This window comes from Falco rusticolus, chromosome 9, assembly GCF_015220075.1.
Source record: "Falco rusticolus isolate bFalRus1 chromosome 9, bFalRus1.pri, whole genome shotgun sequence".
Classification (NCBI taxonomy): Eukaryota; Metazoa; Chordata; class Aves; order Falconiformes; family Falconidae; genus Falco; species Falco rusticolus.
Genome location: NC_051195.1, coordinates 43,767,128 through 43,794,906, shown reverse-complemented (window position 1 = coordinate 43,794,906; position 27,779 = coordinate 43,767,128). Strand labels below are relative to the sequence as shown.

At 46.9% G+C, this 27,779-nt stretch overlaps 1 protein-coding gene across 1 annotated transcript; it reads right to left on the bottom strand.

Moving 5' to 3' along the window:
* Positions 1 to 818: 818 nt before the first annotated feature.
* Positions 819 to 18,212, bottom strand: TNFSF15 (TNF superfamily member 15). The gene is made up of 4 exons (XM_037401072.1): positions 17,825 to 18,212; positions 11,148 to 11,199; positions 10,497 to 10,544; positions 819 to 5,422 (listed from the first exon to the last, which is right to left on the bottom strand). Exons 1-4 carry the CDS (start codon positions 18,035 to 18,037, stop codon positions 4,995 to 4,997), a joined length of 741 nt encoding a protein of 246 aa, XP_037256969.1. The 5' UTR covers positions 18,038 to 18,212; the 3' UTR covers positions 819 to 4,994.
* Between the last annotated feature and the right edge of the window lie 9,567 nt (positions 18,213 to 27,779).

Here is a 27,779-nt window from a genome sequence, read left to right as displayed (position 1 = left end):
GGGCCACTCAGGACATTAATAAAACAAAGCACAGTGTGGTCAGTTACACCAAACAGAAGTGAAGAATGAGATTCCTTTGAAATTCTGAAATATCTTTGTTGAAAATTGCAAGTGAATACTTTCATCCCTTCTCCTTGTTCTGTGCAGCAGTTCAGTGTAGCCTGGTAGTGCCCCCTCGTACCAGGGGTCTGCTCTTCCTAACGCCCACTGAACTGCTACATCCAGAACCACCTCGGCAGCATCTTTTCATCATTTGGGCTGCGTTTTCCTAAGGAACACCACCAGCTTTACACCTCTAGACCCTAATCCTGCCAACATACACGTGCTGGAGATGGTCCACATAAGTACTCCTGGATTTGGAGGATTGCTCCTATAATTGTGTAGTTGAGGGTAAACCAGGTAAAACATTTTAGCTGCTTTTAATTTAAGCAATGAAGATTTTACTCCTGCCATGCACCAAATAGGAAAACGGAGCTCGCTTTTACGATACCCCTTTAGCCATGTACTCAGGGCTAAGTACAGCACAAGTATATGTTGGTAAGATTTGAGCTGTGATCCTTACAGCTTTAAATTTACTTCTGTATGTTTATGGAGAAAAAATTAACGCTTATTTACCGATACTTAGCTTTAAAGGAGAAGGGAAGCGGTAGGTAAGTGAGCATTTTCATGTATTTGGGTTATATTTAGTGTTAGTTTTGAGGGGATCAAAGGGATTAGGGAAGAAGAGTATTACTAAGAACTAAAATATTTTGATCAGATAAAAAAAATCTGTTACTTTTTCTTTCAATGGTTTTGTTCTGAAAAGTGCTTTTTTTTTTTTTTTTTCCTTCTTCCTAAGAAACTTAAGGGTCAAAGCCTGAAATAATATATTTCTTATTCATTTAGCATGAGCTGTCTATTTCACCCTTTTTCTCCAGCTCGGATTTTTTCTTATAACTGTTTTAGTTTCACATCCACCCAAAACAAAACATATTTTCAGTTTGACCACCGACTGAAAGGTCACTTGTTCACATGACCAGATTTTGTCATCTTCTCATTCATTTGAAAATGCTGACGCATATGCATTTTCACATCTCCAGAAATGATTTACTTTAAAAAAATGTCCAATTCAAAATCAAGCACAGATTTCTGAGAACACTTCTGTCCTTATGCAGCTTTGGAGTAATCTGAGAATCCACAGCTTGAGTTCACTCTTGAGATCGCTCCCTTTAAGCTTGACCTCTGTCTCGCTCAAGTGGCTTTGCTCTGACTTCATGTCATTGACCTTCTGTGGAGGAATAGCTGATCTACAACAGGGTCAGTATCAGCCCCTGCGTTCTTATTATATTTGCTGGTCACTATTACAGAAACATTATTAGCACTGAGAGGGGAAAAAAAGGGAGGAAGAGAGAATTTCCACTAGGGTAGATGTGTGGATTAATGTGCCTGCACCACTTTAAAACAAGTAATGCCAGATATATTACTTTATGACATATAAAATGTGCTAGTGTGCTAAATGTGCTAAAAGCTGGTGTGTGTAACGAGGTGCAAAAGCTTGCTCTAAATGGACTAAAATAAATAGTTTTGAGCCATGGATAATGGATCAAGAGTTACATCTGTAACAGCTGCAGCAGGCGATATTTTGCTTGTGAAATTTATCATTAGTGTACAGTGGACACAAATTATGTGCCTTGTGGTAAAAAAGGCTCATTATTGCCAGTGGGCTTCCAAGAACTTCTATGAATATACACAAATATATGTCTGTCTATGTATGTATGTGTGTATATCCTATAGAAGGTTCTTTCCTTGTGTACCAGATACCACATTCACCACTCTGCTCCCCTAGATCTTGTATTTACCATCATTCAATGCACCAAGCATTACGTGATGATGACTTTAGATACAGTTTTTACGGAAATCTGCTGTACAAGCCTATCAGGACTGCATCACGGCCTCAGAAGAATGCTACATCATCTCATTTGTAGAAATAAAGAGCTTTCTGAACTTCTGTGACTGTCTCAGAAGAGCTAGGATTTGCACTTCAATTTTCTCCAAGGATAAATCAAATCCATCCTATATAACACTTCACAGAAGCTTTCCTTCCTAGTTGTTTAGAAACACCTGCCCTGGACACATCACTTTTAGATTTTCCTTTTATAAGATTTATCACATTGTTCGTGTGCTAGTTACCTAAAGTTCTTTATGTGGTGGTCTGCAAGAGCTGCAAACGCCATGTTTTTATGTTCTGGGCACACACTGAGGGATCAGAAGCTCAGAAGGACTCTGGAGTGTGGAGAGAACACTAAACAATCTGAGATATGGGAAGTCTTAGGATTTCCCAGAGAATAACCTTGTCTTGAGCTGCCAAAAGTGTAAGATTTCACCAGATTTTACTGTGGTGGTGGTGGTGGGTTCTGAGCGGTAAGAAAAGCCCTGCCAAGGAGCTGAATGAGCAGACACCCTTTCTGAGAAGTGAAGAGGCCAGATCGCACGTGCTAGTACAACCGATATGTGACGAATAACTGCTCCTGTCTCGGCCAGCTTCAGCTTAAAAGAAAAGGCTGAACAGGTGGAGAAAACATAGGAGTAGGGACTTAAACGTGAAAGTGAATCTAGCTAATAGGGGCATTTGTTTTGTCCAAGAGTGTTTGCACCTTCTAGCAGGACCGTTACCTTCACTTTCTGCCATCCTGAGCTATTTGTGGTTTTCTGTGTGCACTAGGGTGACTGTAAGGGAGATGTTGCACGTAGAAAACTAGCTTTGGACAAAGGGGTGTCCTTATACCTAATAGGTATAAGGGCCAAGAAGGCAGGAAGGTGCTCGTGGGAGAAAGGGATCAAGAGGACAGCTGAGATGTGGGGAAAATGAAGGACAAGTCCAAGAAAGGATGTGAAGCCAAACTGTGATGAGGTTTTGGCGCAGGGACATTGTCAACATCTCCTGGATAAGCAGTGTTGTACAATGGACCAACACCCAAAGATAATCTGGAAGCAAGAAAGATGCCCCCTGAGGAAAGCAGGGCAGGGCAAGATGGCAATCTCCTCGCTTTTATGATGTGTTTAATGCTGTCTCAGGGTGGCTAAAACAGTGAAGGACTGAGAGCTGCTATGGGACACAGGCACTGCCGAATAGGGAAGGACGGCCAAAAGGCTGCCTTTTCTGAGATGATTTACTGCATAAAAGACCTGTGAAGTTTGAGGTAGCTGACAGCATGAAGGTGCTTCCACTACTGAAGAGGCAAAGATCCTGGTGTTGCCTGGGTCTCCCACCTCCTACTGTGCTCCCCTCCTCCCTTCACCCCCCATCTGCCTTGGCCTTTCTCCATCTCTACTCTTCAGCCGCGCTACTGACCTTTCCCTGTTGGCTCAAACAGATCTTTATACAGCAATAAATGTACTCTGGCTAGGAGGAGGCTCGCTGCAGGCGAAGCAGCCTGGTCTCACTGCTGGTTGGGCTGCAACATCACACACGGTCTTTTGTAGCTCTGCCCATTTGAGCTCTTCAGCTACAACCCCCCATCCCCAGGGCGACATGTCGCCCAGCCTCAGTGCGCCCTGCCCCCGACCGTGTGTTCTGGGCTCCACCGTGGCCTTGAGCAGAAATGTTAGCTGGGCAACCAAGGCTTGCTGGTGCTTCTGGCCAAGAGGTGGAAAGTGAAGGAAATCCAGTGAGGTGAGGCAGGAGAGAGTTGCAGAGAGTGAAGCCTGGTTGTGGCAGAACAGCTGGGTGGTGGGTGCTCGGGTGTGACACCTGCTGGCACCAAAGAGTGTAAAGTCCAAATCTATGAGAACATGGCCTTAGTCACCATCAGCGATGTGTTTATTGTGGGAGGGGAAGGAAAGCTGGGGAATTTCCCTGAGAGACAGTAAGGTCTATGAAAATAAATAAGTGCAAGGTGGGAAGCAAAACGTTCTTAAGCTCCACACCTGGCTGTGCCATGCCATGGTCCTGTCTTTGGGTCTCTTGACCTTGTGTAGGGACTACTGGTTGCCAGCCTTCACCCAGGGAAAGGCTGGGGAGTTCCTTGTGGTTGGGGGACTGCTGTAGCATTGGCAATGGCTGCAAGGGGGAGTGCCAAGACAGGGATTTCTTTAGTTGCACCTGTTTTGCATTAAATGTAATGGAAAGCAAAATATTGCAGAGGTTTTCTCTCAAAATTTTGGTGGTTGCTTTAAAAACTGCGGAAAATTTTGCTGCATCTCTCTGCCTTGTCTTTTCTGTTTTCCTAATGTTAAGACCTGGTGGGGGGATTTCACTTTCATGCTGAAACAGAAAGTGTGTGTGTGTCTTGCCTAGAAATTTTGCATAAAGCTTTGAGGCTGTATATTGACTTAAAGAACTGTAAACAGTTCCTTGGGGAAAAAAAAATTCAAGTAGCTTCTTCAAAACACATGATGTAATTTTAATCTACAGGAAAGTTGGAAGGGATTAATTAAGCAGTTAATGATTAATCTGAGCTTTATGTTAGTGCAAAGTACTGAACAAATCTATTTGTAAGGAAAGGATGACAAGTCATACCTTTTAGAACCGAGAATCTGAAGAAGAGTCATGCAAAACTACAGTGGAAGTGCTGGAGAAGGTCCAAAACACTGTTTTGAGTTGAGGAAATCGTACCTCAGAGGTGGAATTCATGATGTAGCCTAGCTGCAACATTCACGATCAGTATTCCTACCCACAGATACAAAACTGTTCCTCCCTAGCTTACAAAGTTGTGAAGAGCTCTCAGTTTTTACTTTTTTTTAAAAAAAAAGCTCTTTTCCCTCCAATCTGACTTTCATTTTCCTAGTTCTGTTTTGTTTTTTTTTTTTCCCCTGCTGTTTGTTTCAATTCAGCTTGTGCTTTCAGCTCTCCCTACCCCTTAATTTAAGGCTGCAGGGAGCTGCAGAGGAGTGACGGTACAGAAGAAGGGTAAAAGCACAGAAAATCATACCCCAACGCATGCTCACAAAGCCAAGGTCCAGCAAGGTCACACCAGAGCCCTGAAGGGAAGCCCTCCCCAGCTGCTGCCAGCGACCTACAGCAAAAAGGCACCAAAAAATGTTTTGTGCTCCTTGGTGTAATCCACCAGCTTGATGTCACTAACGTTGACCACTAGCTTGTCTCCTACTTCTAAGGAGACGACGGCGCCCAGATAAATGGGCTGGAACCAGCTGTTTCCCTTTTCACTGAGGGTCTTGGTGCCGGTCAGCAGCTGGGTGGGCTCAGGGTAACTGTCAGTGACTTTGGTGATGATCTCGGTGACAGAATTTGTTTTACTGTAAGTTTCAATGGGCCCTCGGAAAGTGACCTGAGCATAGACATAGTAGTCCCCAGACACGGGTATCACCAGTGCGTTGCTGGAATAGCTCAGGTTGTTCTTGGTAAAGGCCAAGCCTCGTTTGTCTTCCCACTGCAGGATGGGCAGATGGCTTCCCATGGGCTTGGTGAGATCTTGTTTCTTCACTGTAGGAGAAAGAGAGAGGGAGGAGAGGCGGGTTAGTTTGCTGCAAGGGCAATATGCTGCTGAATGTGAGATCTCTACTCCAAAGGGCAAGCAATTTAAATAGGGTAATGAAAATGCTAGGACAGAAACCTCAGAAAACCGAGGTCAATTTGCTGCAGGCCAACTGTCCAGTGATATTTTTGGAGGGTGTCCATAGAGTGTCCAGATCTGAGCAATCAGGAGCAAAAGCCAAGGATGTTTTTAGAAGACCTTGGCCCGTGCAGGCTGCCTGGAGGGGTAGCTGTGACTGGGTGTCCTGGTAGTGGGCCAGATCCCAAATGATGACACTGTCCTTCCTAAAGGCTGAGTCTCATGGCACTGTGGAGCAATGCAGATGGCTTTACCCTGCAGGTCTGGAGTGCTGTCTTACCTAATTACAGAGTAAAAACCTTGTCCTTAAGTGAAACCAGTGCTGGGGCAGTTGTACACATGGGTGCCATGCCTGTAACCAATGGTTTGGGACAGCAATAAGAAGCATCATTTTCTAAAGCATCCTTTTCTTCAGTAGCAATGGATCACAATTATGTTCTTAGACAGACGCTACTGTGCTTGCAAAAGTTTCACAATAATGAACATGATCTATCCGCGAGCACCGAGACACCTGAACTTCTCTTCCTGCTGAGTTGCTTCTGAAGAATGGCAGGGTTTGTTAGCCCCTGACAGGCTTTTCTTCCTGAGTGTTTGCAGAGAAATCTTTTGCTGTAGAATTGCCTTTGGTTTGCCAGTGTCATTTGATTTTACCAAAGGCTCAGAAGACCCCATGTGCTTCAAGAGGCCCAATTCCAAAGCAACGCATTATATTTAAAACCATTTTTATATCTTTTTTTTTTTTTAATGCTTTGCTGGAAGAAAACACTAAGCTTGATGTTAGCCTCAGCTTTCCTCCAGACTTTTTCCCAGTCTCGTGATTAGCTGATTTCAAGCAGAGCTCTAATCTCTAATCCAGACCCCCAACATGAGTGTGACCCAAGCTGAGGATGCTCCCCAGGCTGCAGGGGTCTCAGGAGAAGAATCAGGGAACTGCTGCCCTATTCCCTTCACCATTTTAATTTCTTTCACACAACAGCCAGCAGAATAAGCAAAGCCCTAGCACTTACTCATTTTTCTGCAGGGATGCAAGGGTTTGCTCTGCTTTTTATTGATTGCCACATAAAATTGTTGTGGTAAAAGAGCAGCTGAGGCAGTGAAAAGGAAGAGGATAAAACCCATTAAGATTCTGCCAGGTATTAAAATGAACCTGGAAAGCTGAGAAAGACTGAGGCGACTGATTTCTAGGAAATGAGACCTTCTTCACGAGCCTGAGTTAATGTTTAAAATTGATTTTGACTCAGTATCTGGGGACAGGGTGTGTGTGCATGGACACAAAGGCAAACAGAATGCAGGTAAGGGAAAGCTTTGAATTTCTCTTTGCAATAACTATTAGTTTTTTCCTGGGTGAAATGAGATTCAGAAAAACTAATATATTCAGCTCCCAGTGGCACCCGTTTCCCTCTCTTTTCCAGCAATAAATAATCTGTAGGGAGACAAGAAGGTGTTAGGAGTACAATTTCTTGCATATTCTCCAAGTAGCACAACAAAATAATGGCTTTTTTTTCAGGCTGCCTGTCAGTGCTGCTGAAGTACCAAATCGTTCTGATCTTCCCCCATGAGGCAAAGTACGTGAGGAGAGTATTTCTGTGTGGGAGAGCGACAGACAGGGATTGTGATAGCAAGCCAAGCTAAATTATTGAAGTGTTATAAGAACTACGAGGCCTTGAGCCAATACAGCTTTGCCTGATACAGAGAGAGGAATAAAAGGAAGGGAAAGTATTCATGGTCTGCCTTCATTTTCACCTGCCTCTTTGGTGCCTATGGACTGGTTTGAGTCCTGGCAAAGACTAAAGTAGCATTTGGTTTACAAGAGCTTGGAGTAATACCTTTCAGAGACTAGTTGGTAGCAGACGAAATTTTGTTTGAGATGGGAAGGATCAGAAAAGATCAGAATATTGCCAGAAAATGTCCTGGGCTTTTTTCCATCTTGGGAATTTTGGGGGAAAATTGAAGAGAAGCTGCATGTGAAATATTCTTTTCCGTGTAGAATGACGCATTTTAAAATGTCAGTGACACTCAATTCTTCAATATTTTTTATATCTCACAGGCATCTCAAATGAAGTACATGATTTCATAACTTCTAGAATTAGGCAACTTAAGTTTTACAGCTATAACCTCCCTTTTAGGATAAACCTCACTCTATTGATGCTCTCTCTTTTCAAGTTAATGAATTTTTCCCGTGCTTTCAGTATTGATCAAGAGGAAAAATGCATGTTTAAGTGCCTTTGAATATAGTACAGCTCCTTTTGTAGCAGCAGTTGTACTTTGTACATGTCATTTATTTGTTTCATAAATATATGGAGCTATACTTCTTGTAAATATACCTCTTATGTTAACTCCTGAAGTAAAAACAATCAGCTTTTAGTAAGGGATTCATTGCTACAGTTCCTTCAGCCTTCCCATCCACTATAAATTTTTGGCATCCCTTACATATGAAATTACTCCCTTCCCCAAATCCCTTTTGGTTTAGTCCCTTGCTGGAGAATCTTTGTTGCTTGGCAGCTTTTGGGTACATTTTGTGGCATATTGCTGAACTTACGGGGTTTCTACAGTTCTTAGCACTCAGTGGTGTGGGCACCTGGTACTGAACACTGCACCCTGAGGCCAGGCTCCTGGTCTCAGCAAGAGGTTGGAGACAGGGTCTCCTGTCATACAGCATGTACTGAAAGTCCCGGGGCTGCAGGGTCTCTGTTGCTCAAGATCATGCCCTGGGAGCTTAATAACTGCCCTTACAAACTCACTGCTTCCAACAATCCAGTGGATTCAGAAAGTGATGTTCTACCCAGTTTTAGCGGAGCACCCAGATACCAGCACAATTAAGTGTGAGCCAGGTACTTGACAAGGTTTCTGCAGCATAGTCCATCCAGCTGTGGCACAGGCTGGTGACAAGAAGGAGCTGGCATTAGTCTGCGTCTTGACCCCAAGTGCAGCCAAGCAAGTTGGAGAAGGGATGGTGGCATGGCACGGGTCTGCCAGCACCAAACGTACAGTAGTGTACAGGAGGAATGGGGATGGAGGAAAGTCCTAGCTCAGTATTCACGTTGTGCCATCTGCACTAGCTATAGCCACCCAGGGAGAGCAGATCTTGCTGCCTGATTGGGTAAGTTCAAAATGCTCATTGTGTGTTAAAATAGCCAAAAGCAGGCGGAAGATTCATCACAAAGGAACAGGGGCCAGAACATTGAGTCATTCTGCTGCTGTTAATTCAGTGGTGCTTTCCCATGAAAGTACTGTGGTTAGTTCTCATTCCTCTTGCTCCTCTCACCTTTGGAATATATGTGCCTAAACCTAGGAAAAGACAGAGCATATAGATCTGGCAGAGACTTCCCACAAGTGAGAGTCTGTAGTCTATCACCTTTTTTTTGGAAAAGGTACCTGAGGTGGGGTACTGTAACAAAGATCTCAGGGATAATTATTCCTTTTTCACTTTCTATGCACGAGTCATGGTTTCTGAGAAGGGAAGGCTAGGGTGGCACCCAAGAAATTATTATGCAGCAGGTTTAAAATAACAGGAAATATTTTCGGTCTGTGATGCACTATTAAGCTTGGGAACTTGTTGCTGCAGGGTACAGCACCAAAAATACACTTGGTCTAAAGAAAAGTCAAAGATAAACTCATAGAAATTAGATTCCCTGATGGCTACACAGCACAGCGGCCTGGGCATAGCCTTTTTGCACAGCAAAGAGGGATAAAAACTCCTTAGCTCTTCCCTTTGCATGGTCCTTGCTATGGCCAACAGTGAGTGGCCCAAGTGATAGGTTGAAGGGGACGAGTGCCATCCCAGGGAGACTGCTTGGGTTTGATGGCGAAGGAATTTTTGCAGATGAAGGGCCTGAGGAAATTTGAAGAAAACCGTTGGGTGCTTCCCTGCAACAAATGGACTTTTGTGCAACCCAGGAAAGTTCCCGTCAGCAGGGCAGTGCTTCGGCTGTGCTTCTGAGTCAGCTGCACCAGGAGCCTCTGGGTCTCTCTGCCTTGGGGGGGACTTGGGGGTGACAGAGAGACTTACACCAGCAGACACGCTCCTTTTGCACTTACAAACTTGCACTTAAGTGAAGGTGTGATTTTGAACAAGGACAGGTCAGTTCTGGAGCTCTAGCAACCTGTGTGCAAAAGGGGATGGGACTAAGGGTGTGCATTAGGAAAGAATGTGCTGATTAGGGAGAATAAACTATGCTGGGAAAGAAATCAGCCCCGAAATACTGTTTGATCTGACCCTGTAGGTGAATTTGTGTGAAGCATCACACCACTTCTTGCATGCTTCAAGTTAACAAAAGTGCTCCACTGAGACAGCACACAGGGTGTTGGGGTGCTTCTGCAGTGAGCTGTGTTTCTCAGAGGTAGAAATTGCCTTTGGTCAGAGCAACTGGAGAGCCTTTCCGCACTGAACTCCATCCACATGGGAACCAGACATGAACCTTGTCCCTTTCTCTGGTAATACCCTTCCCCTTGATTGCTTCGACGTGTGTTAGAGATGGTCTTACTGGAAACAGGGTGAGTTGATGGCAAGATGGTACATGTGACCTGAGTCATGCCTTGCAGAAAACTAAGGTCTGAAGAGGTCTTATTTTGCTACTAAACTGGTAGTTCTTCCCAATTCATTGCTCCGTGAGGATCCATTTGAACCCTTTCCCCCACTTTTCCTAGGGGATTCAGCAGATCCCTAGGATACCAGGCACCTATATAAGTTCAGTTACAAGAGCTGCTTATTCAACAAAGAAATGGCTTGGGAAAGTGGCAACACTTCTGTCAACTACCTCATTTGTGGGTCTTTTTCTACAAACACAGGCTACAGTCAGTCTGTCATGGTCAACAAGGCAAAGGCGATGATTATTTTCCCTCTGCAACACCTGATCCTGTCAGATCCATATAAACCAAGATCATTGCAATGCAACTTCTACTGCAATACCCGCAGGAAACGCTTCATTTTCGAACAAGCATTACCTGTCAGGTGTGCTCTTGGCTTTTCTGTGCTGGAAAGTGTATCTGTAACTGAGGGAAAAAAAGAAAAAAAAAAGTGTTTAAGGATCTTTGCTGCTATTCAGGTCAATGAGATGTGAGTGGTGATCGATGCCACCGAGGCAATGTGTGCAGCCCCTTTCCATTTCTGCATAGGTTTGAGCCAGGAGTCATTTGCCGGGATTGTTTATTGCCACCCTTGAGGTAATAAAATCCCTTTACAAATGAGGGAGCTTGTCAGGCTGCTGTGGGGTCGACAGAGCATGTCACAGCCGTGTCTTAAATTGCTGGAGGGTGGACCGAGGGGCAGTGTGGTGTGCATGGGCTCCCGAACCCGTGTTTTGGGGAGTTATACTGATCTCAGAGAGATGCTGGGAGGTCTGTGCCAGCATCAGAAGGAGCAAGCTTGCACAGCCCTGGGGTTAGAAATGCTTGCACTTTCGCTCTGGCCTGTTACCTCCCTGCATCTTGTCACCCAAGTTTGCCTCTGTCTGCCCTGGCTTGTTCAGCTGGGGAGGGATGTGGGTGGTGAGAGTGGAAGGCAGGTGGGGAGGCATCTGCCAGCAGCATGCTGCGGCAACGAATGCAAAACCTCAGTAAAGTGTTTGGGGTGGGGGAAAGAACTGGCAAACTTACCAGTATCTACTGCCCGTTGCTTCAGAAAGCGAGAGCCCCTCTCTTCTGTGACCTGCAGGAGAGATTTACAGCAGTTAGCCCCAGGCTCCAGGGCACACGGTACCTCCGCAGAGGGTCTCGTTTGCATTATCCCAGAGAATGGAATATGCTACAGTAATGTTATCGAGTTCAGCTAGAGCTTTTGTGTAAAAGGACAAGTCCTGACACGGCTCTGCTTCATTGCAAGAGTTTTGTGCTGTTTGTTTGAAACCGCCTGCATCTCTGAAAGGGTGCTAGGGACAGGACTTGAGCTCCCATGGTGGTTATTGTGTTAATCACCAGTATTGTCCTGACTCTGGACAAGCCCTTGGCATATCTGGGGGAGACTGGCAATGGCTGGTGTGAATTAGCCATCGCCACCACCCCTTTGGGATGGTGACTCCATTCAGAACTGCTGGAGCACCTCTGCTGCTTAGAGACTCTCCCGTTCCTCAGTCTGCACAGGGCAAACAGAGCAAGGGGCACAATCCTTCCCTGCCTCGGGACTCAGCAGAGCCTTTGCAGGTGCAAAGGTTCATCTGCAACACCAGGGAAGAAACTAATGGAGGTGGATCAGCTACACCTGCTGTTCTTCATCTGTGTTACTTCCGACTGTGTTGCCCGGCTCTGCCCTGACTGTTGGGTGGGCTGCTCGGAAGGCGGAGGGGAGCCGAGCAGCCCAGCGAGCGCAGCTGGCCGAGGGCAAGTGGTCTGTGGGCCACAGGGGGAAGGCAGGGTGGCTCACGTTTCCTCACCTCTTACATTCTCCTCTAGAGCTGCACACCAGCACACTCACAACACATCCCCGTGCCAACAGGCGTTTGCATGGCAGCAGGACATGGCCCTGGACCGTGCCAAGTGCTCCTGGTGTGCAGGTCGAGCAGTTCAAAGGGAAGCTGCTGCCTGGCTGCCACACACCTACCAGGGCTGGTCCTTCTGAGTCACACCTGGGCATGGCCAGTGGCTTCTGCCAAGTGCCAGTCCTCTTACACCAGCCTGCAAAGCAGCACGGCTCCCCGCCGGAGGATGCTGTGGGATGCTGATGGTGGATCTGGCACCCCTGGGGTGTGAGGAGTACCCCTTATGCTTTCCACAGGGCAAACTTCATTGCAGGTCTAGGCCAACATGTGGCTGCAGAAAGCAGACCGTCTGGGTTGTGCAGCCAGCTCAGGGCTGTCAGGATCCCCCATCATGCAGTGTTTGTCAGGAGCATGCTGGCCTGGTCTGGTGTCTTTTATGGACAGCTACATAAATACATTGAATAAATTGCCTCTGATCAGCTTGCAGCGAAGGATTTGATGCACATTGCTTACTAAACAGGCTGAAATAGTATTGGTATGTAGGCGCTGAAACTATCTCCTGGTGGCTGTGTCTCACACAACTTCAAATACACTGGGAAAAGCAGAAAACAGATAATTTATATTGGCCAGGGGAAGGAGAGTGTGTGTGGGAGAAGGGTCAAGCTGCCTGGGTTTGGGGACTGCTAACTACCCTAGTGAGCTCAAAAGTATTTTAATGTTCTCTTAAATCAGCAAACATCCGTGTGCTCCTGCAGAAAACCATAATTTCTAAAACAGCTGCTCAGGTGTGTTGGAAAAAAAAATGGAGAAGGAAAACTGCAGGGAAAAGTCTCCTTTTCTTTTTCTCCTCCCCACTACCTGTACACACAAATATACCCAGCCAGAGCAGCCGCCTGTTCTGCAGGAATTGTCACCCAGAGGAGACAGCGGTGCGAAAGCTCTCTGTGTGGCTGATGGAGAAACGGTGTTGCGCTGTCGGTGAGCTGTTGGGACCTTTCATTATGAGTAATGACTTTCTCCAAGGCCCTGTCTGTTTGCTGTGGTGTCTGTGACTGTACTTTTGATGTGATACAGAGTTGTAGCAAGGTGATTTTGTCCTTCCCTTGGTAGGATGCACAATACGGGTGTGGAGGATTTCCCTCAAACACTCCCCCTTGCCTTTGGCCAGAGGTATATGCATATGAGTGTATTTACACTGTTATTTATGTGACACTTCCTACATAATTATCAAGTGACATGTTTTCTAACAACGCTAAGTACTTCAATGAGCTACAAATCAATCACAGACCTACATTTAATCAGCTAACTTCAGTGGGACTGTTTATGTATTTAAAGCCTAACTTTGTGCTGAAGTGCTTTATATATATAAATGCAGATGTTGCAATACAACAGAGGTAATGGGGGAGTGGGAAGGTTATAAAGAATTCTGCTTCGTTATAAAAAAAAGTAACAAAAGGGTTTTGACTAAAAACTGGGGGAAAGCTTTTTATGCAACCTCAATTTACTTGTTTCCAAAGAAGGCCAGAGGGAAACTCCGGGTGCAGGAGTTGCTTTCATAGACGCAAAAGGACGGTGTGATGCAGTAGATAGAGCAGGGTGCTGCAAGGTGTGAAATTATCCTTTTTTTGGCAAAAGTAGGGATGTAGTTTTTTACCTGATCGTGCTATTTGATAAGGATATAAATCTGAACCTCCTCTAGAAAATATTTTAGTACTAGGCAATGCCACATAATGACCAAGTATTTGTAGTATTTGCCCTAAATAGGCACGGATGTTGTAAATTGATGGTGTAGATGAGGTGGTGAGCGAGAGCTAAACAGCACGAGGCAATAGAGATATCATTTACACAGTTACTGGTTTTCTGTCTTTTCCTTTCTTGCTTAGCTGTGATTCTGAGAAGTTCACAGCATGGCTTTAATTTTCCCTTTGGTTACTGTGGAGAGACTAACCAGCACTGAGTTATGCCGAAAATCCCATCTTACAGCTGACTTAGAAACAAACAACATCTTGGACAGCCAGCTCTAATTACCCTGAATACTGTGGTACACCAAACACTTCTATATTGTTTCGGTACCAAGAACATCCAACCCCCCCCCGATGCATTTACATCCATATATTGCTAAAGCCAAAAAGAGGGGGTGAACATCCCCTGTTCATGTGCTTTGCCTCTTGCATGTCCAGGAATAGCCAGGGGTATCCGATAGAGAACTGCATGGGCAAAGCAGCTTGGCACTGCAGGCAGAGAGGTTAATAAGCAAAATATTCCCAGCACCTCCATCCACTCCATTTTCTGCACAAAACACTATTTTATGGGCAGGGTCTCTGCAGGTCATACACGGTACATACACCCACAATTCTGCTAGCTCCAGAGATGCTGCATGGACTGGGCTGGGCATTTTTGGTAGGGACCTGTCCTGTGCCAGCAAAAAAACAGCTTCAATGGGAGTATTTTGGCTAGACTGTAGTGCCCAGTGTAAGCACAGTCTGCCCACAAGGACCATGTGCATCAAGCAGCAGTGGCCAGTCAGGGGTTTTACTGCTGCTGGCTTTCAGAAGGGGAGTCCCACACACCTGGGCCTAGGTGCAATGTTCCCTGCTGCTCCCTGTGTTTCTCCTTCCCTACAGATCAGGAAGCTATTTCAGGTTCTCTGTCCCCTATGGGCAGGCCATTAGGGCTTCTGGCTCTGTGTAAATTGTGGTGCTGGCAGTGCTTTTTCAAGCTTTGTTGCTTGCTTTCTGGCTTCATCCTTGTAGGCAGGATCCAGGTGGAGCTGCTAGGACTTTAATGCCCCTTCTGTACTGCAAGAGCTCCCTTCTCCATTACAAAGCTGACACAGCACACAGGTTCACATGCAACACTTTGGACAGGTTTTGGAATTTCCCTTTAGGCTGGTTGTGGTTTCCGTGCCAAGGACGCCATGAAAATAAGCTGAAGTACCAACATCTTCAGGCAACAGGACTTGATGCTCTGCGTTATTGGGTTAGCTGAGCAGGTTGCTAAGGCAGCCAGAGATGCTCTCGTGGTGGCTGTGCTATTCCCTCGGTAGATTTGTGCACTCAAACTGAACCTTGGCTTCCCCTGGGGGAAGGCTGCATGGCAGTCTTGGACCTTCCTCTGGAAAGTGACAACTAGAGCCTTTTATAGATTTTTTGCTAATAACACAAGCCGTGTGTTATTGCTTAAAGAACCCCATTTCCTCACCTCGCTCTGCCTTGAAGCACAAAAGAAAGTGATTTCGCTTTCCAAAAGGGAAACAGTGTAGTGAGCCTGGAAGGTGTCCAGGGAAACCATCACCAAATCTGAATTATTCATGCAAGGCATATTATACCATGAAAAAGAGAGAGAGGAAGCTGTGGCTGTAATGACATAACTTGCCCTGCTTTTTCCTGACTGGGATGTTTCCAGAGGAAAAGATGAGTTTGTATCCCTTCAAAGGCAGAATGTGATACCATGTGCACCCACACAAAAGCAGGGATGAATGAACTGCCTCAGCCTGCGGGCAAATGGGCAAATCGGAGGCACACCCCTGTTGGTGAAACCTTCCCCAGCTCCCCTTCTCCTCCTCTGTGCTCCAGGAAGGATGGTCTCAGGAATTTACTACGTTTGTTTCTCATCTGCTCACCTGCTGAGTCCCTCCCTACTCCCAGGACTGTCCCCAGCACACAAGAAGTTGCTGATCTGGCACGTGTGGGCTGAGCTCTGGTCCTGTGCCTGTCCTGTGGGCTAGCTGCTTCAAGAGTCAGCAGCCGAATCCACACCTGGTGCAAACTCGGCTCTGCTCACTTGCTGTCAGTATGCCCAGGGCATCCACACCCCAAAACGAGTGCCACCGAGAGCTCCAACACACGTGTCTGGCCCCAACCTCGTCCTTTGGGTCTGAGCTACCAGGGGGGCACATGAGGAAGGCATCTTTTAGCAATCCAGTTTTAATACTTCACATGCAGAAGGAAATGCAAAAAGACATTTTCCCGAGAGTCTTTATGCCCAGAAATGTTCCCATGGACTGAAACAGCTACAGACATGCTGAGCTCAGCCTGTGACACGGCTTTTTGGGGAATTAACAGAAAGCTACACAGGCAGACAAATCCCCCCATCTGCATTCCGTTGCTGGACAACACTGGCAGTACAGCTGGTCACCAACAGAGTGAATGAAAAATTCAGAAAATGCAGGATCCAGTTGAGCTGCAGCTGGGCATCCACCCACAGGACTTGGCATGGAGACAGCAGGCAGCTGGCCAGATCCCGTCATTTTCCTCTTCCTCACTGGGACTCAAAGAGGCTGTAACTCATTGATCACCTCGTTACATCACTGTGGAATACTATGTGCTAGTAATTCAGTGCATATGTGTGGAAACACATTAGCATAGGCCAGGCCCAGAGCAAATCTAATGGTTTACATTGGTCTTTTCCTCTTAAGAAGCCAAAGCCACTCACAAAAAAACTTTTCTGTGCTAACTGTACTGGCAGGGTCAAGAGCCAGGAACATGTCAGTCTAATCAAACAGGCTAATATTTGATTATTATTTCACTCTAAGATCACTTGAAGAACTGAGATGTTTTGCTCTGTACAACCTCACGGGACATGAGCAGAGAGTGATGCAGCTGAGGCTGGCTCAAGTGCCTCTTCACTTTGTGTGCACCCGCTCCAGCTGGCCTGAACAGCAGTGACAGAGTCAGCACAGGGACGGAGATGGGCAGATCTCACAGCCTGAGGCACTGTGCAGGGCTGCTGCATCTCCTTCTAGCTTCGCACGGAGGTGTAACCAAGGTAACACAGATGATGCTGCAGCCAGATGCTGGTACCTCCCAGGTACGAGATGCAGCCGTGCAGACTTGGGGTCAGGCAGGGGCTGGCACATCTCTGAGCACCCATGGGCACAGCTGTCGTGTTCCCTACACACCCATAGGATAAAGGAAAACTGCCTTCGAGGCCACTTAACACAGCTTTTCCTAAGGGAGCGTACAACAAGCAGGCTAATTAGTTGGGGAATTTCAGACCTGAAGCTAAAATCCGAACCTCAATTCTTCAGACCTATACGCATATGTGCATGCTTCTAGCATGGGGCAGTCCTGCAGAATTCATAGCCTACCATGGAAACAGGCACTAGTTTGCAGTCTGGCATGAGGAGGAGTGGGACAGCATAGAAAAGTGTTCGAAGCAGCCACAGCAACAAGCTTGTGTTGCGAGGAGCAAAGTGAGTTTAGCTTTCCGTCAAAGGAGAATTTCTGAGATGATTTCCAGGTCTAGGGAAAGTTTTGTGGGGAGTAAAAATGGGATGTGAAAATTAGGGTCAGACTTTAATTGTGCGAAATCATATCTCTGCAGGATTTTGCATTAATAATATACAAGAGCTGTAGCTGTTTGCCCAGTAATGGATGATGCACGGCTGACCCACTGACATCATGAGAGCGGTCAGCAGATGTTTGCTGAAATAGGATGCTGGGTGGGGAAGTCTCAGAGTTAACCCAAAAGAAGGGAGGAAAACGAGCCATAGTATCAAAACCTCCACTGAAATCAGCAGAAACACTGATTTCCATCAATTAGGGATTTTTCTTAAGCATTTCCTGCAGCCCGCCAGTAAAAGTTTTAAAGTAGCACATTGTACTGTGACCTTGGTGAAATTAAGACAAGAGGAACAGAAACCGTTAGTTATAAAGACCAAAGAATAAGACTTGTCCGAGGCAGATTTGCTCTGCGTAAGGAAAAAGGAATGTAACAGCGAGTTTCTCACACTCCCTTAAATGTGAGAAACTCATAAAGAGAATAAAAGAACCAAACAAGCCCATCCTTGGAGATGCAGGATGGGGTGCTCTCCTCCTCCTAGCACGGCAGGACAGAAATCGGCCGTCAGTCTCTTACCTGGCTGGCGCAGGAGCTGGGAGCTCTGAGGTTTCCAACCAGCAGGTAGACAGTGGGCATCATGAGAAGCAGCATGGAGAGCAGGCACAGCAGCACCGCACACCGTATCCTCCTCAGATCCTTCCTGAGGTGCATCCTGGAGGCTTGGCTGATCCCAGGAGCTTCCTCTTCCAGGGTTATCTCGGACACACGGTCCATGCCAGCGCCTGGCATGCGAGCTGCTGCTGTTCCTGGATGGGAACTGGGAACGGCAAAATCTCTTCTGGCGTCTGCCCTGCATGGAGACCCCCATTAAATAAGAGCTGCCCCGAGTGTGGGAAGGCACCGCCACACACACACCCTCCCTCCCAAGGAATGCACCGCCTACAATAGAAACCTAGCTCAGGGAGAGAGCACGGCGGCTCCCCGAGCTCCCCGAGGTGCCTGCTGCCGTCTGGCTTTTTTCCCCCTCTCGCCGTGCAGAAGGAAGCTAGGAAAGTCCCAGTGGGTGGAACCAGGATAAACCCTGCTGCTGGGATGGATAGGTTTGAAAGCTTTTCCGCATGGCAAAGGGAACATGAAACCAACGGGAGTGAAAGTGAGAAGCAGGGGGAGAGCGAGAGCAAGCGGCAGAGGCGAGCGGCTGGTGGCCCAGAGCCCAGCACTTGCAGCAGAGCCCGGGAAGAAAACAGGAGAGCCTCTTAGGGAATTGCAAGACCCCAAAGAAGGAGCTTGGTTCTCTGTAATGTTTCTCCGTTCCTATGTGTTTCGCAGAATTTGCAGCGGGCTGCAGGTTGCTCGAGGTACCTTTTGCATCAAAGAGTCCAGCCAGGCCTGAGCAGGGTGTTCAGCTCGTCTCCAACCCCCTTGTAGTGGTGCTTTCACGTGAGCCGGTTATCAGTGCCTCAAAAAGCCATGACTATTGCACTTATATAATGCTAGTGCACAAAAAGCCATGACTATCGCACAAAAATGTATGCCATCTTACTTTATTGATAGCTGCAATCTCTGATGAAAGGGCCTGTCACCTATTGACCACCTCAGGAGCTGCTCAGGGACTGATTTAGGAGAAAGAAGCTCAGATGGCAGCTGGTGTCGGGCTCGAAGGGGCTCCCTTTTGCCCAAGGAAGGCTAGTTGCATGCCTACAGCAGCAGCCCACCCTCCATCCCCTGGCTTTGCCAGCATCTAGGAAGGAGTCATCACTGGAGATGTTGCCATGTGGACTTATCCAGATTGTTGAAACTGGAATTTTTTTTTCCTGGGAAAACATCATTCTCATCAAAACTGAAAGTGTCTTTGATTTATACAAGCACACACACTGGTGTGCAGAAACTTCTCCTTTTTCCCTGGGTAGAGAAACAGGGTGGAAACTTACTTAGTTTTTAGTGAAAGAGCAAAAAGGTTTGGATTCCCCCACCCCTCCATGAAAAACATTTCAGATTTGTGTTACTACAACACAATATCAGAGAAACACATTTTCTCATGTCCAGTCTGCCTACAACCCCCACTGATAAGAATGCAGCCGGTTGTCATCACTGACACTTCGATGACGCTGCCGGGAACCTCCCTGTGACAATAGTCTGATGCAGCTTTGGATAGTGGAAATCTGGATAGATAGAAAGATAAGACAGAAAGTGGAAAATATGCACTGAGCAGAAAGTCTGATTTAGTTAGTGAGGATGGCTGAGGCTGTTGGTGGTGGGGCAGGGACCCCTGCCAGCAGGCTGGATGCAGAATGGGCCAGGGAAAGAGAAAATTTGAAGGAGAAAACAAGGAACAGTGCAACCCAGTATGGTTTAGGGAGATGGGGCAAGAGAGCTCATAAAGCAACAAAGGATGCGTGCTCTAATCTGAGCCAAGCCGCGTAACTCCTTTGTGACCTTAGGCTAGTCACTGACTTTGTTTCCTTCTTTAATTCATTGTTTGTTTTTATTTAAGCTGTAAAACCCTGAGGATAAGGACTACTCTCTGTTTTTATAGCACCTAGAACTGATTTCAGGGCAGGTATGGCTCCATTTATCATAAATTTAAAAAACAGAATGGGCTGGAAGGTGCTGCTAAAGTCAGTAAAAAGAAGATTCATAATTCTGTGGAAGTGCTGTGTAGAGATGTGATTTTTTATTTTTTATTTTTTTTTTTTTAATTATTTTTTTTCCCCTGAGGTCCCACCTGCTTATTCTAGGGCAGAGTACTAAAAAGCCAATACTGATCTTTCGGTCATGAATTCCAAAGCTAATTTTATTTTCTCTTCATTGTGAGTGCCAAAAAATGCTCGTTATATATTCAAGGCACACGCCTCACAAGCAGCCAGCCACAGACATCTCCAATCTGTAAGCTACCAAACCTCTTGGAGGTTACTTTTTTTATTATTATTATTTTCAAAGGAATTCCAGAGAGGTCAGTTCTGAGTTAAAACAGCTCATAAGAACATTTATTGGCCTGAGACTTCCTGCAGTGGTGTGTGACCAGCAAAGCTTCGGCTGGAAGAGGATGAGTAGATGAAGCCTCGGAAAGCGAAGATGAGATGAGCTGGGAACAGGTTTATGCTCTCCACCCGGCTCGTGGGGCCAAGCTGAGAACTTGTTAAAACCCCAAGAAAGGACGGAGAAATTTCTTTTTCCTCTCCAGAATGCAAGTGCATCTGGCACATGGCGTGCCTTTTATTTGCCAGGAGGTGACTCACCTGGAGGGCTCAGGAAGGCAGCTTCACGGCAACCAGAATGCGGCTGAGTCTGCGAGCTGCTGGGCCAGCGCAGGGCTCGGGTGGCCACGGTGGCTGTGCCACATCATGCCAGGCACCCCTGCCTGGGGCACAGCCCCTGGCCACACAGCAGCCATGGGGACCTTTGGTGGCCACTATGGCCTCATCTGTCCCCTGAACGGAGCTGGCAGGGGCAGTCCTGCTCGGCTGCCATGGCACTCTTCGCCTTTCTCCTGCTGCTCCCCACTTTCCCCAGCTGAGTTCTGGGCCTTGACTGGGGGGCACATTCTGCTCGTGTCAGACATGTCAGTGATCCTTGACTAATTTCTACTGAATAGAGAAATGTGCGAGGGTTCCCAGTGCAGCTCACCTCTGCGGTTTAACAGGTTTACAGAGGGCAGGTGTTTTACTGTGGAGTTAAACATATGGGACTTAGAGATGTTTTTAAAGAGAAGAAAAAGACTACATGCTTTTGTATGACATGTATGAGAGCATTTTGGCTGAGGTCAAGTCAGCTGAATCATGTGTATAGTGAAGATAAAGCAGTATACACGAGGGTGGCTGGTATTACAGGTATTTCTGTCTAGCATGCAGGATCGTTAGCATATTGCATCTTTATTCATTCCTTGTCTACGTCAGGTAATGGATGCGGTTTTAGTTTTTAAGCTTGCAGTGAGTATGGAGACAAAAGTAATTTAGCATTCAAAGATAAGAGTTTTCAAAGTTATTTTTGTTTGCTATGTTCAGAATGGTTAATGTTTTATCTGCAAGGTTTCTAGCTGAATCCTGTGAGATTCCCCTTAGAAAGACAAAGCACAGAGCATCCTTCAGCTGGGAGGAGAGGGGGAACCGGGACGTGGTATTTGCTCCTCTAAATCTTGCCATATCTTTCCTGCTCAGTGTTTCACCAAGTTGTCAGGAGTCTCCCACCAAAGATGTCATGTGTACAGAGATGCAGCATGGATAGATTGTAGCTGGCGCTGAGCACTCTCAGCACCATCCATGACTTCCCAGGTTGGCGTTGCGTCCTTCCCTCTTGCTGCTGCTGCCTCGACACTGTGGCTGTTGGTTGCTGGCAGTGGTTGGTGGTTGCTCCTCACTGTGCTCTGCTGTGGCTGCGTGGGGGGCAATGGGCGATGCCTGCTGCTGCCAGCCCATGGCTGGGGCCAGGCAGGGGGAATGCTGAAAGCAGGGAAAGATAGTGATGTGGAAATTTCTACTACACCAGGGTCAGCCCATGGGCATCAGACAAATTGAAGTGCTGCTGGTTGTGGTTGCTGAGAACAGCAGGGCTGGGGGGATGGCAGAGGGATGGAGGCTCATCTTAGCATGACCACCACCACCTTGGAAGAGGAACCGTGACTTCTATTGTGCACAAGCGTTGTGGGAGGGTTTTGCCATAGGCATGGTCAGGTACGGATATGTGTCAGGAGGGGCTTTTCAGGTCAGTCATTACTCTTACGCAACTCCTGACCACCAATAAGCAGAAGTAGGATGTAACCGGTCACTATGTGGAAATGTTACCCAGTTAGACTGGGTTTGTCACCAGACAGGAGATGGGGACCAGCTCCTTGAGCTGCCCCTCGCTAGGGGATGATGTGTGACGGGAAGGAGTGGGAGGGTGCAGGAGGGTACAGGATGGTTCCCCACCTCCAGCCACTGTGTCCTTGCCATGACCTTCCACCTCTCTGCTGCTGAAGTCCTCCTCCTGCCACATGGCACAGGTCCTGTGAGGATGTTTCCCCTCCCACACACACCAAGTGAGACAATCAGCTGGGTGGTACTCCCGTGGTGTCAGAAGCTGCAGGAATGTCATGGCCCAAAGGGGTGCTGCTCCCATGTCCTTGGCTCCAGCCCAAGGCTGCGGAGGAGGCAGGGGCTGTGAGATGGGAGCTGCGCCAAGGCAGGGACTCCGGGAGAACCTTTCAGGGTGAATCCTGGTCTATCCCCTTGTGTATGATGTTGCAAGGTGCTTGTCAGTATGATGTAGACAGCCTCAAATTTCTTGAATCTGAAGTGGCTGCACTGAGCACCGCATTTGTTTGCCATGCTGAACTGCTTCACCTTCTACTGCTGCTGCCAGCAGATTTTTTCCCAGCAGCGAAACCCCAGGTGAGACACAGGGAGACCAGAGCTTTAGTCTCTTCTGGTGCCCAAGTAAGCTTTCTTTGCCCCTCTGCCTTTACTTCAAGGAGAGAAAGGCAAATAATACACAGGATACTTTGCACTGTACTGGACTTGCATTGAGTGTGCTGGGGCAAAGTGGGATGGATTAAGGGGAGCATAAAGGCACAAGGACTCCTAGAATGCTTTGATGCAATGTCTTGAGCAAAGGGACCAAAATCCAGCATGATCCCAGGGCTATGTAGACCCTGGAAGAACTCAGCCTCTGTTTGTGGGTAGATTTCTCACCAGGGAGACTAGTTGGTTTGCCCAAGACTGAAGCCCAGGATGGAGTAATGTGTACAGTGAGTGTTTAGGTGACTAAGGAATAAGGTTGGGGCATGACACAGGGAAGAACCAACTCGACAACGGAGAGCACCTTAGTGTCTACCTTGATCTTCAAGACACTAAGATCACCTTTGTCACTCTTTTCAAATCTCTCTTGAAGCCAAAGAGGTCAGGTGCAGAGATCCCTAGCTCTCATCTAAGATAACTCTCTGCATTTGACCAAGGTATTTTGCTTCTAGCACGTACTTAAGAGTTGTTGCAGCTCAGCAGCACAAGGTGGTTTATTCTTTTGGAAGTTAATTTCTGGTGATCTGAAACCATTTTGCTGTCTTCACTCCTTCCTTTTATTTATACTTCTTCTTCTCCTGGTAGATTTCCCAGGATCAGAGATAAGGAGGAAAGCTCATCATAAATAAACAGTGGAAAACATCGTTCTGTCAACCAAAAAGATCATTTACATTTGCCATAGCTGAAGCCCAGCTGATTACAGAGCTAAGAAAAGTATTCTTAACCAAACTCCAGGAGGCAAGGTTTTCAAAAAGGTACTGTGGGGCAGATGCCCTACTTCTGACCCCATTGGTACAGGTCAGTTGAAATCAGTGAGTGACACCAGTGCACGTGAGTTGAGGATGGACTTTCCCCACTGCTGTTCGGGTGAGGGTCACACAACGTACCTGTGCCTGGGTGCACGGTCTGAACTCTGTATCCTCGTGCATGAGGATACAGACAGCAGCAGGAAATAATATAATCAGGTCAGATGTATAACGCTTTCTTTCCTGGACTGAGTACAAGGTGTGTTTGCAGAGACACTGCTCATTCCCTTCTGTTGCTGGAGCGGTGTCTTGCTCAGGTTTTGCAAAAATGCATTTGTATTGTTGGGGACAGGTTAGGTGCCCATTTTCCCGTCTGTCTCAGTGCATATAAGGAAGCTGGCTCTGTAAAGTGTTCCCTTCATGAATCCAAGGGTTTGTTTTCCTCCTTACTGCTGACGGTCCCTAGGAAATGGTCCAGTGAAGCAGAGCTCTTGACTCGGCACCAGCCTCCTGCTCTACGTGCTTGTGAGTCTGTCAGAAGCAAACACAGCTAGTGATTGTCTAAACATCGCAAGGTTGCTGAGGATACATGAAACGCCACCAGTGATGCAGGTTTCTGTGTGGCAAACACAAATAAAGAAAATCTGATTATACAGTGCAGTTCCTGGTTATTTCATAGAAAGGATTATATGGCATGGATTGGGGGAAGAATGACTTTGTCATTGTCTTCCTTTTATATGTTGCAGCTGGACTTTCCTATTGCCTCCTCCAGGAACAATGCAGCCCAGGAACTGGCAGGTGTGAGAAATGGGATCTTGGTGCTCATTTGCTTGAGACTCCAGATTTCTCCCATCAGGGCAGTGGAGACACAGTCTCAGCTCAAGGTCTTGGCCTGTATTGCCCTAATATGCTCTCAAACCCTTGAGGCTCAGTCTGCCAAGCCACACTTTTGAATAATTCCTGTTTCACTTTTAAGACAGGGCTTCGAGTTTTAAGCTGCCACCAACACATGAAGTGCATGCCATAAAAACCTGGAGGGTAGGAGTAGTCTTCTTTCCCTCTAGGGATGCCCCACATTTCCTCAGACAAGGCCTGCTGCTCCCATAAGCAGTGAGTCTGCCAAAATAGCCTCAGGCATGGCTGAAATGCTGGGGCAGGATGGTGCTGGTGTGCCAAGTGGCATGGCTGTGTGCCAGGCAAATGGTGCCAGAGCTGAGCAGAGCCACGGAGCAATATCCACCATTGCCCTTGTTCCTGCTTCTCTGAACCACAGGGACTTTGCCAAAGCATGAAGGAACACTTTCACAGAGAGAAAAAAACAGGAAGCAAATCCTATTTGTTTTCAGACGAAGCTCAATGAGACAGAGATCTTTGCATGATAAAGCAGGATCGTAGGGAGATGTCTTCTAGATGTGCTTTAAGGAAGTTTATGTTGGAAGGTTTGTGTCAGATCCAAGTCTTTTCCACTGTATTTGTGGTTCAGCTGCAGAGTTTCTCCAGTGCTGAAAAACTTATTCACAAAGGAAAAGGTTCTGATGTCAGACTTGACTCAGTGGTACAGCAGTGGAGGTGGCTGTGCGGCCACAGAGGGAGTATCTCTGCAAAAGGTAGAGCCCTCTGGCTGAGTAAGTGCAGAAAAAATTAAATCCCAGCTCTTAATCCTTATGCTTTGGGGAACAGATCATTATCAGTGCTGAAAAGGAAGGATGACTCTACTTGGGATACTGTATCACATTGCATAAGTCAGTATGGTCACGCTTAACCTCATCCCAGGTATCAGGCCCTGGCCAAGGACAGAGAGAGGAAAGACAAGTCAGCACAGATTCACCTGAGGATCTCTCTGTCCTGCTGTGCAAGTGCCCTTCTGGGCATGTGGTAGGATAGCCGCCTTTAGCTTTTGCATCTGAGAGTAATTAATGTCACTCCATGCGCTGACAATTTCCTGGTGCTGATCTGACCTTGGTTTTCTCTCGAAACGAACAGTGTGATGTATTGATTCATCATTTACACACCTCCTGCCATGCTTTGCTATCAAATACATTGCCCTTCATGCCAGTCTCTAGTAGCCTTATGGCTCGCTGTGACAGAGGCTTTATGGACCATTTCCCACCAGGGCCAGTACCCTTCACTCACAGTTATTTTCAGAGCTCTCCTTCCCCAGCCAGTAAGCCAGACCCTGCTGTCCTGGGGTATGTGTGAGAGTAGAAAAGGAGCAGTTAGAGCCTTACATTAGACACACAATGGGGCTGTGACTCCTGAGCATGGCCCTCGGAGGCTGGCTTTGCCTTTGGCACAGTTCAGCCACCTCGAGCCCCACTGGAGAGGTGCTGGGAGCTTGGCTGGAGGGTGGCATGGGCTCACCAGCGCTCAGAGGCTGCAGCGCTGCTTTGTACAGCTGGGGGAGGGGAGGGGAAGCCACCCGCCTGGGTCTCAGTGCTGGGGGGTTGGAAGGACTCTGAGAAAACCAGCAGCTTGCCCAGGAGAAGCAGCTGACCTCTTGTGAGTTTTGAGATGAGTTGACCTGTGGCCTGTCACCAAATAAAAGTTGTTAGTGGGCATCATGATACCAAGAAAGCACTTGTTTAGATGGACAGAATGTAATTTAAAACTGTACAAGAAGAAACCCCAGTGAGGTCTTTCTCTCTCTGGTTTTGGGCAGGATGCCCAATCTTCCACAGACCAGAATTTTACGGTTTATATTACTGGTGTGAATGTCTACAGCTTGGTTCATGCTGGGTTCTGTGAACATCACAGGAACCTGCACATAAATTTTATGATCAGCCTTCACTGCCAGGTCTTTATGGCCACCGTCATTGAACCAATTAAATTAATGCTAGGATGAGTTCTAGCATTACTGAAAATCTAAACCAGCAAGAGAGAAGTCCAAAGAAAGCAACATCTCCCCCCACCCCACCTCCATTTAAGTTGTAGAATTCCTTTCTATAGGATATTGTGGATGCTGAAAATTGACATGGGTTCAAGCACATCCTAGATGTGTTCGTAGAAGAGGACTTCTCTGTGGGGATGGAGAACTCAGAATTTCTGTGTCTCAGGAAGTCCTTGGGCAACCGGTGGCTGGAAGCTGAGGGAATGTTTTGGGGAAGTGTTGTATATGTTTGCCGTGTATATCTACCTGTGCTTCAGGGTGGGGGAGATTTGGGACATGCCTGTGGAAATGCCCTCGTGGTAGATCTCCACACTGCCTGCTGTGCTGGGACACTTCTGGAAATTACTCCACCATGGCTCTCTGATACTGGCAACTTGTCGTGGCTCCAATGGGAGGAAATAGGTGGAGTTACTTTGCCGGGTCCCAGGGCTATAGCTGGGGGTGGTGTGGATACACCTTTATGACCGGCAAGGGATGGGGGCCCACACTGAAGGAGGACCTGCTCAGTCTGCTTCCTTCTTTTGATCCGTCTTAATTACACATTTCCTGAGCCGAGCCTTTCAGCCCACTTACCGGTCTTTTCCAGAAAACTGGTCATTTGAATAACACCTCTACGCTTTCCCAGGTGGGCTGGGGAAGCCTGTGCCCAGCTGGGCTGCTGGCAGCTGCCTGCCGCGCTTGGCGTGGGAGACTCCTCGCTTGTATCGCCCTTCCCCACCCTCCAACACACCCTCTCTGTTGGCTGCACTTCTGCAGAACCAGCTTGCCCACACAAAACTCTTTCCCTACCTCAAATGGAATTAGGGATTAAGAAATAAATCAACTTCCACAGAGGCTGGAGAGGCGGTTTGCCGATGCTTCTGGTCTGATCTTCAGGAGCTGATCTTCAAACCGACGCGCTCAGAAACATGATGTATTGGGAGCAATGTCAGGGTGTCAGGCGGAAATAGCGTGGGGAAGTTCTCCAAGACCAATTTTACATTTCTAAATCTATGAAGCAAACACACGTTTCAGAAATGAAGCGGGCTGAAAAAGGCATGAAGATTGTACATGACTTAATTTTATTTTTTTTTTAATGCTGATTTTACCGTTCCAGCCCCCTTCTCTTAGAGGCCCCATATGAGACTGCATGATCTTACAGTGTTTTCATTAATACAAAGGGATTTTACTTCTATTGACACAGATTACTAACCCACCACAGGTAGTTTTTTGTTGTGAAGTACAGACAAGCAATTGTAGTTTATTATTCTGACACTGAAAAAAAGATGCAGGCACTAATATCAGCCAGGCTCCAGCTCATATAGTTTACCTTGCAGCGGGATAATTGCTTATTGTTTATTGATTCTCCACCTGTAAAAAATACTCTTATTTGTCCATGAAAGCAAATATTTCATGGTAGTGGA

Excerpts from the sequence above, each read along its gene's own strand:
- TNFSF15 (XM_037401072.1), bottom strand. The coding sequence starts at position 18,037 with ATGCCAGGCGCTGGCATGGACCGTGTGTCCGAGATAACCCTGGAAGAG. Across the intron at positions 11,200-17,824 it reads CCAGCTCCTGCGCCAGCCAG|GTCACAGAAGAGAGGGGCTC; the intron begins GTAAGAGACTGA and ends TCTCTCCTGCAG. Across the intron at positions 5,423-10,496 it reads GCCAAGAGCACACCTGACAG|TGAAGAAACAAGATCTCACC; the intron begins GTAATGCTTGTT and ends TTTCTCCTACAG.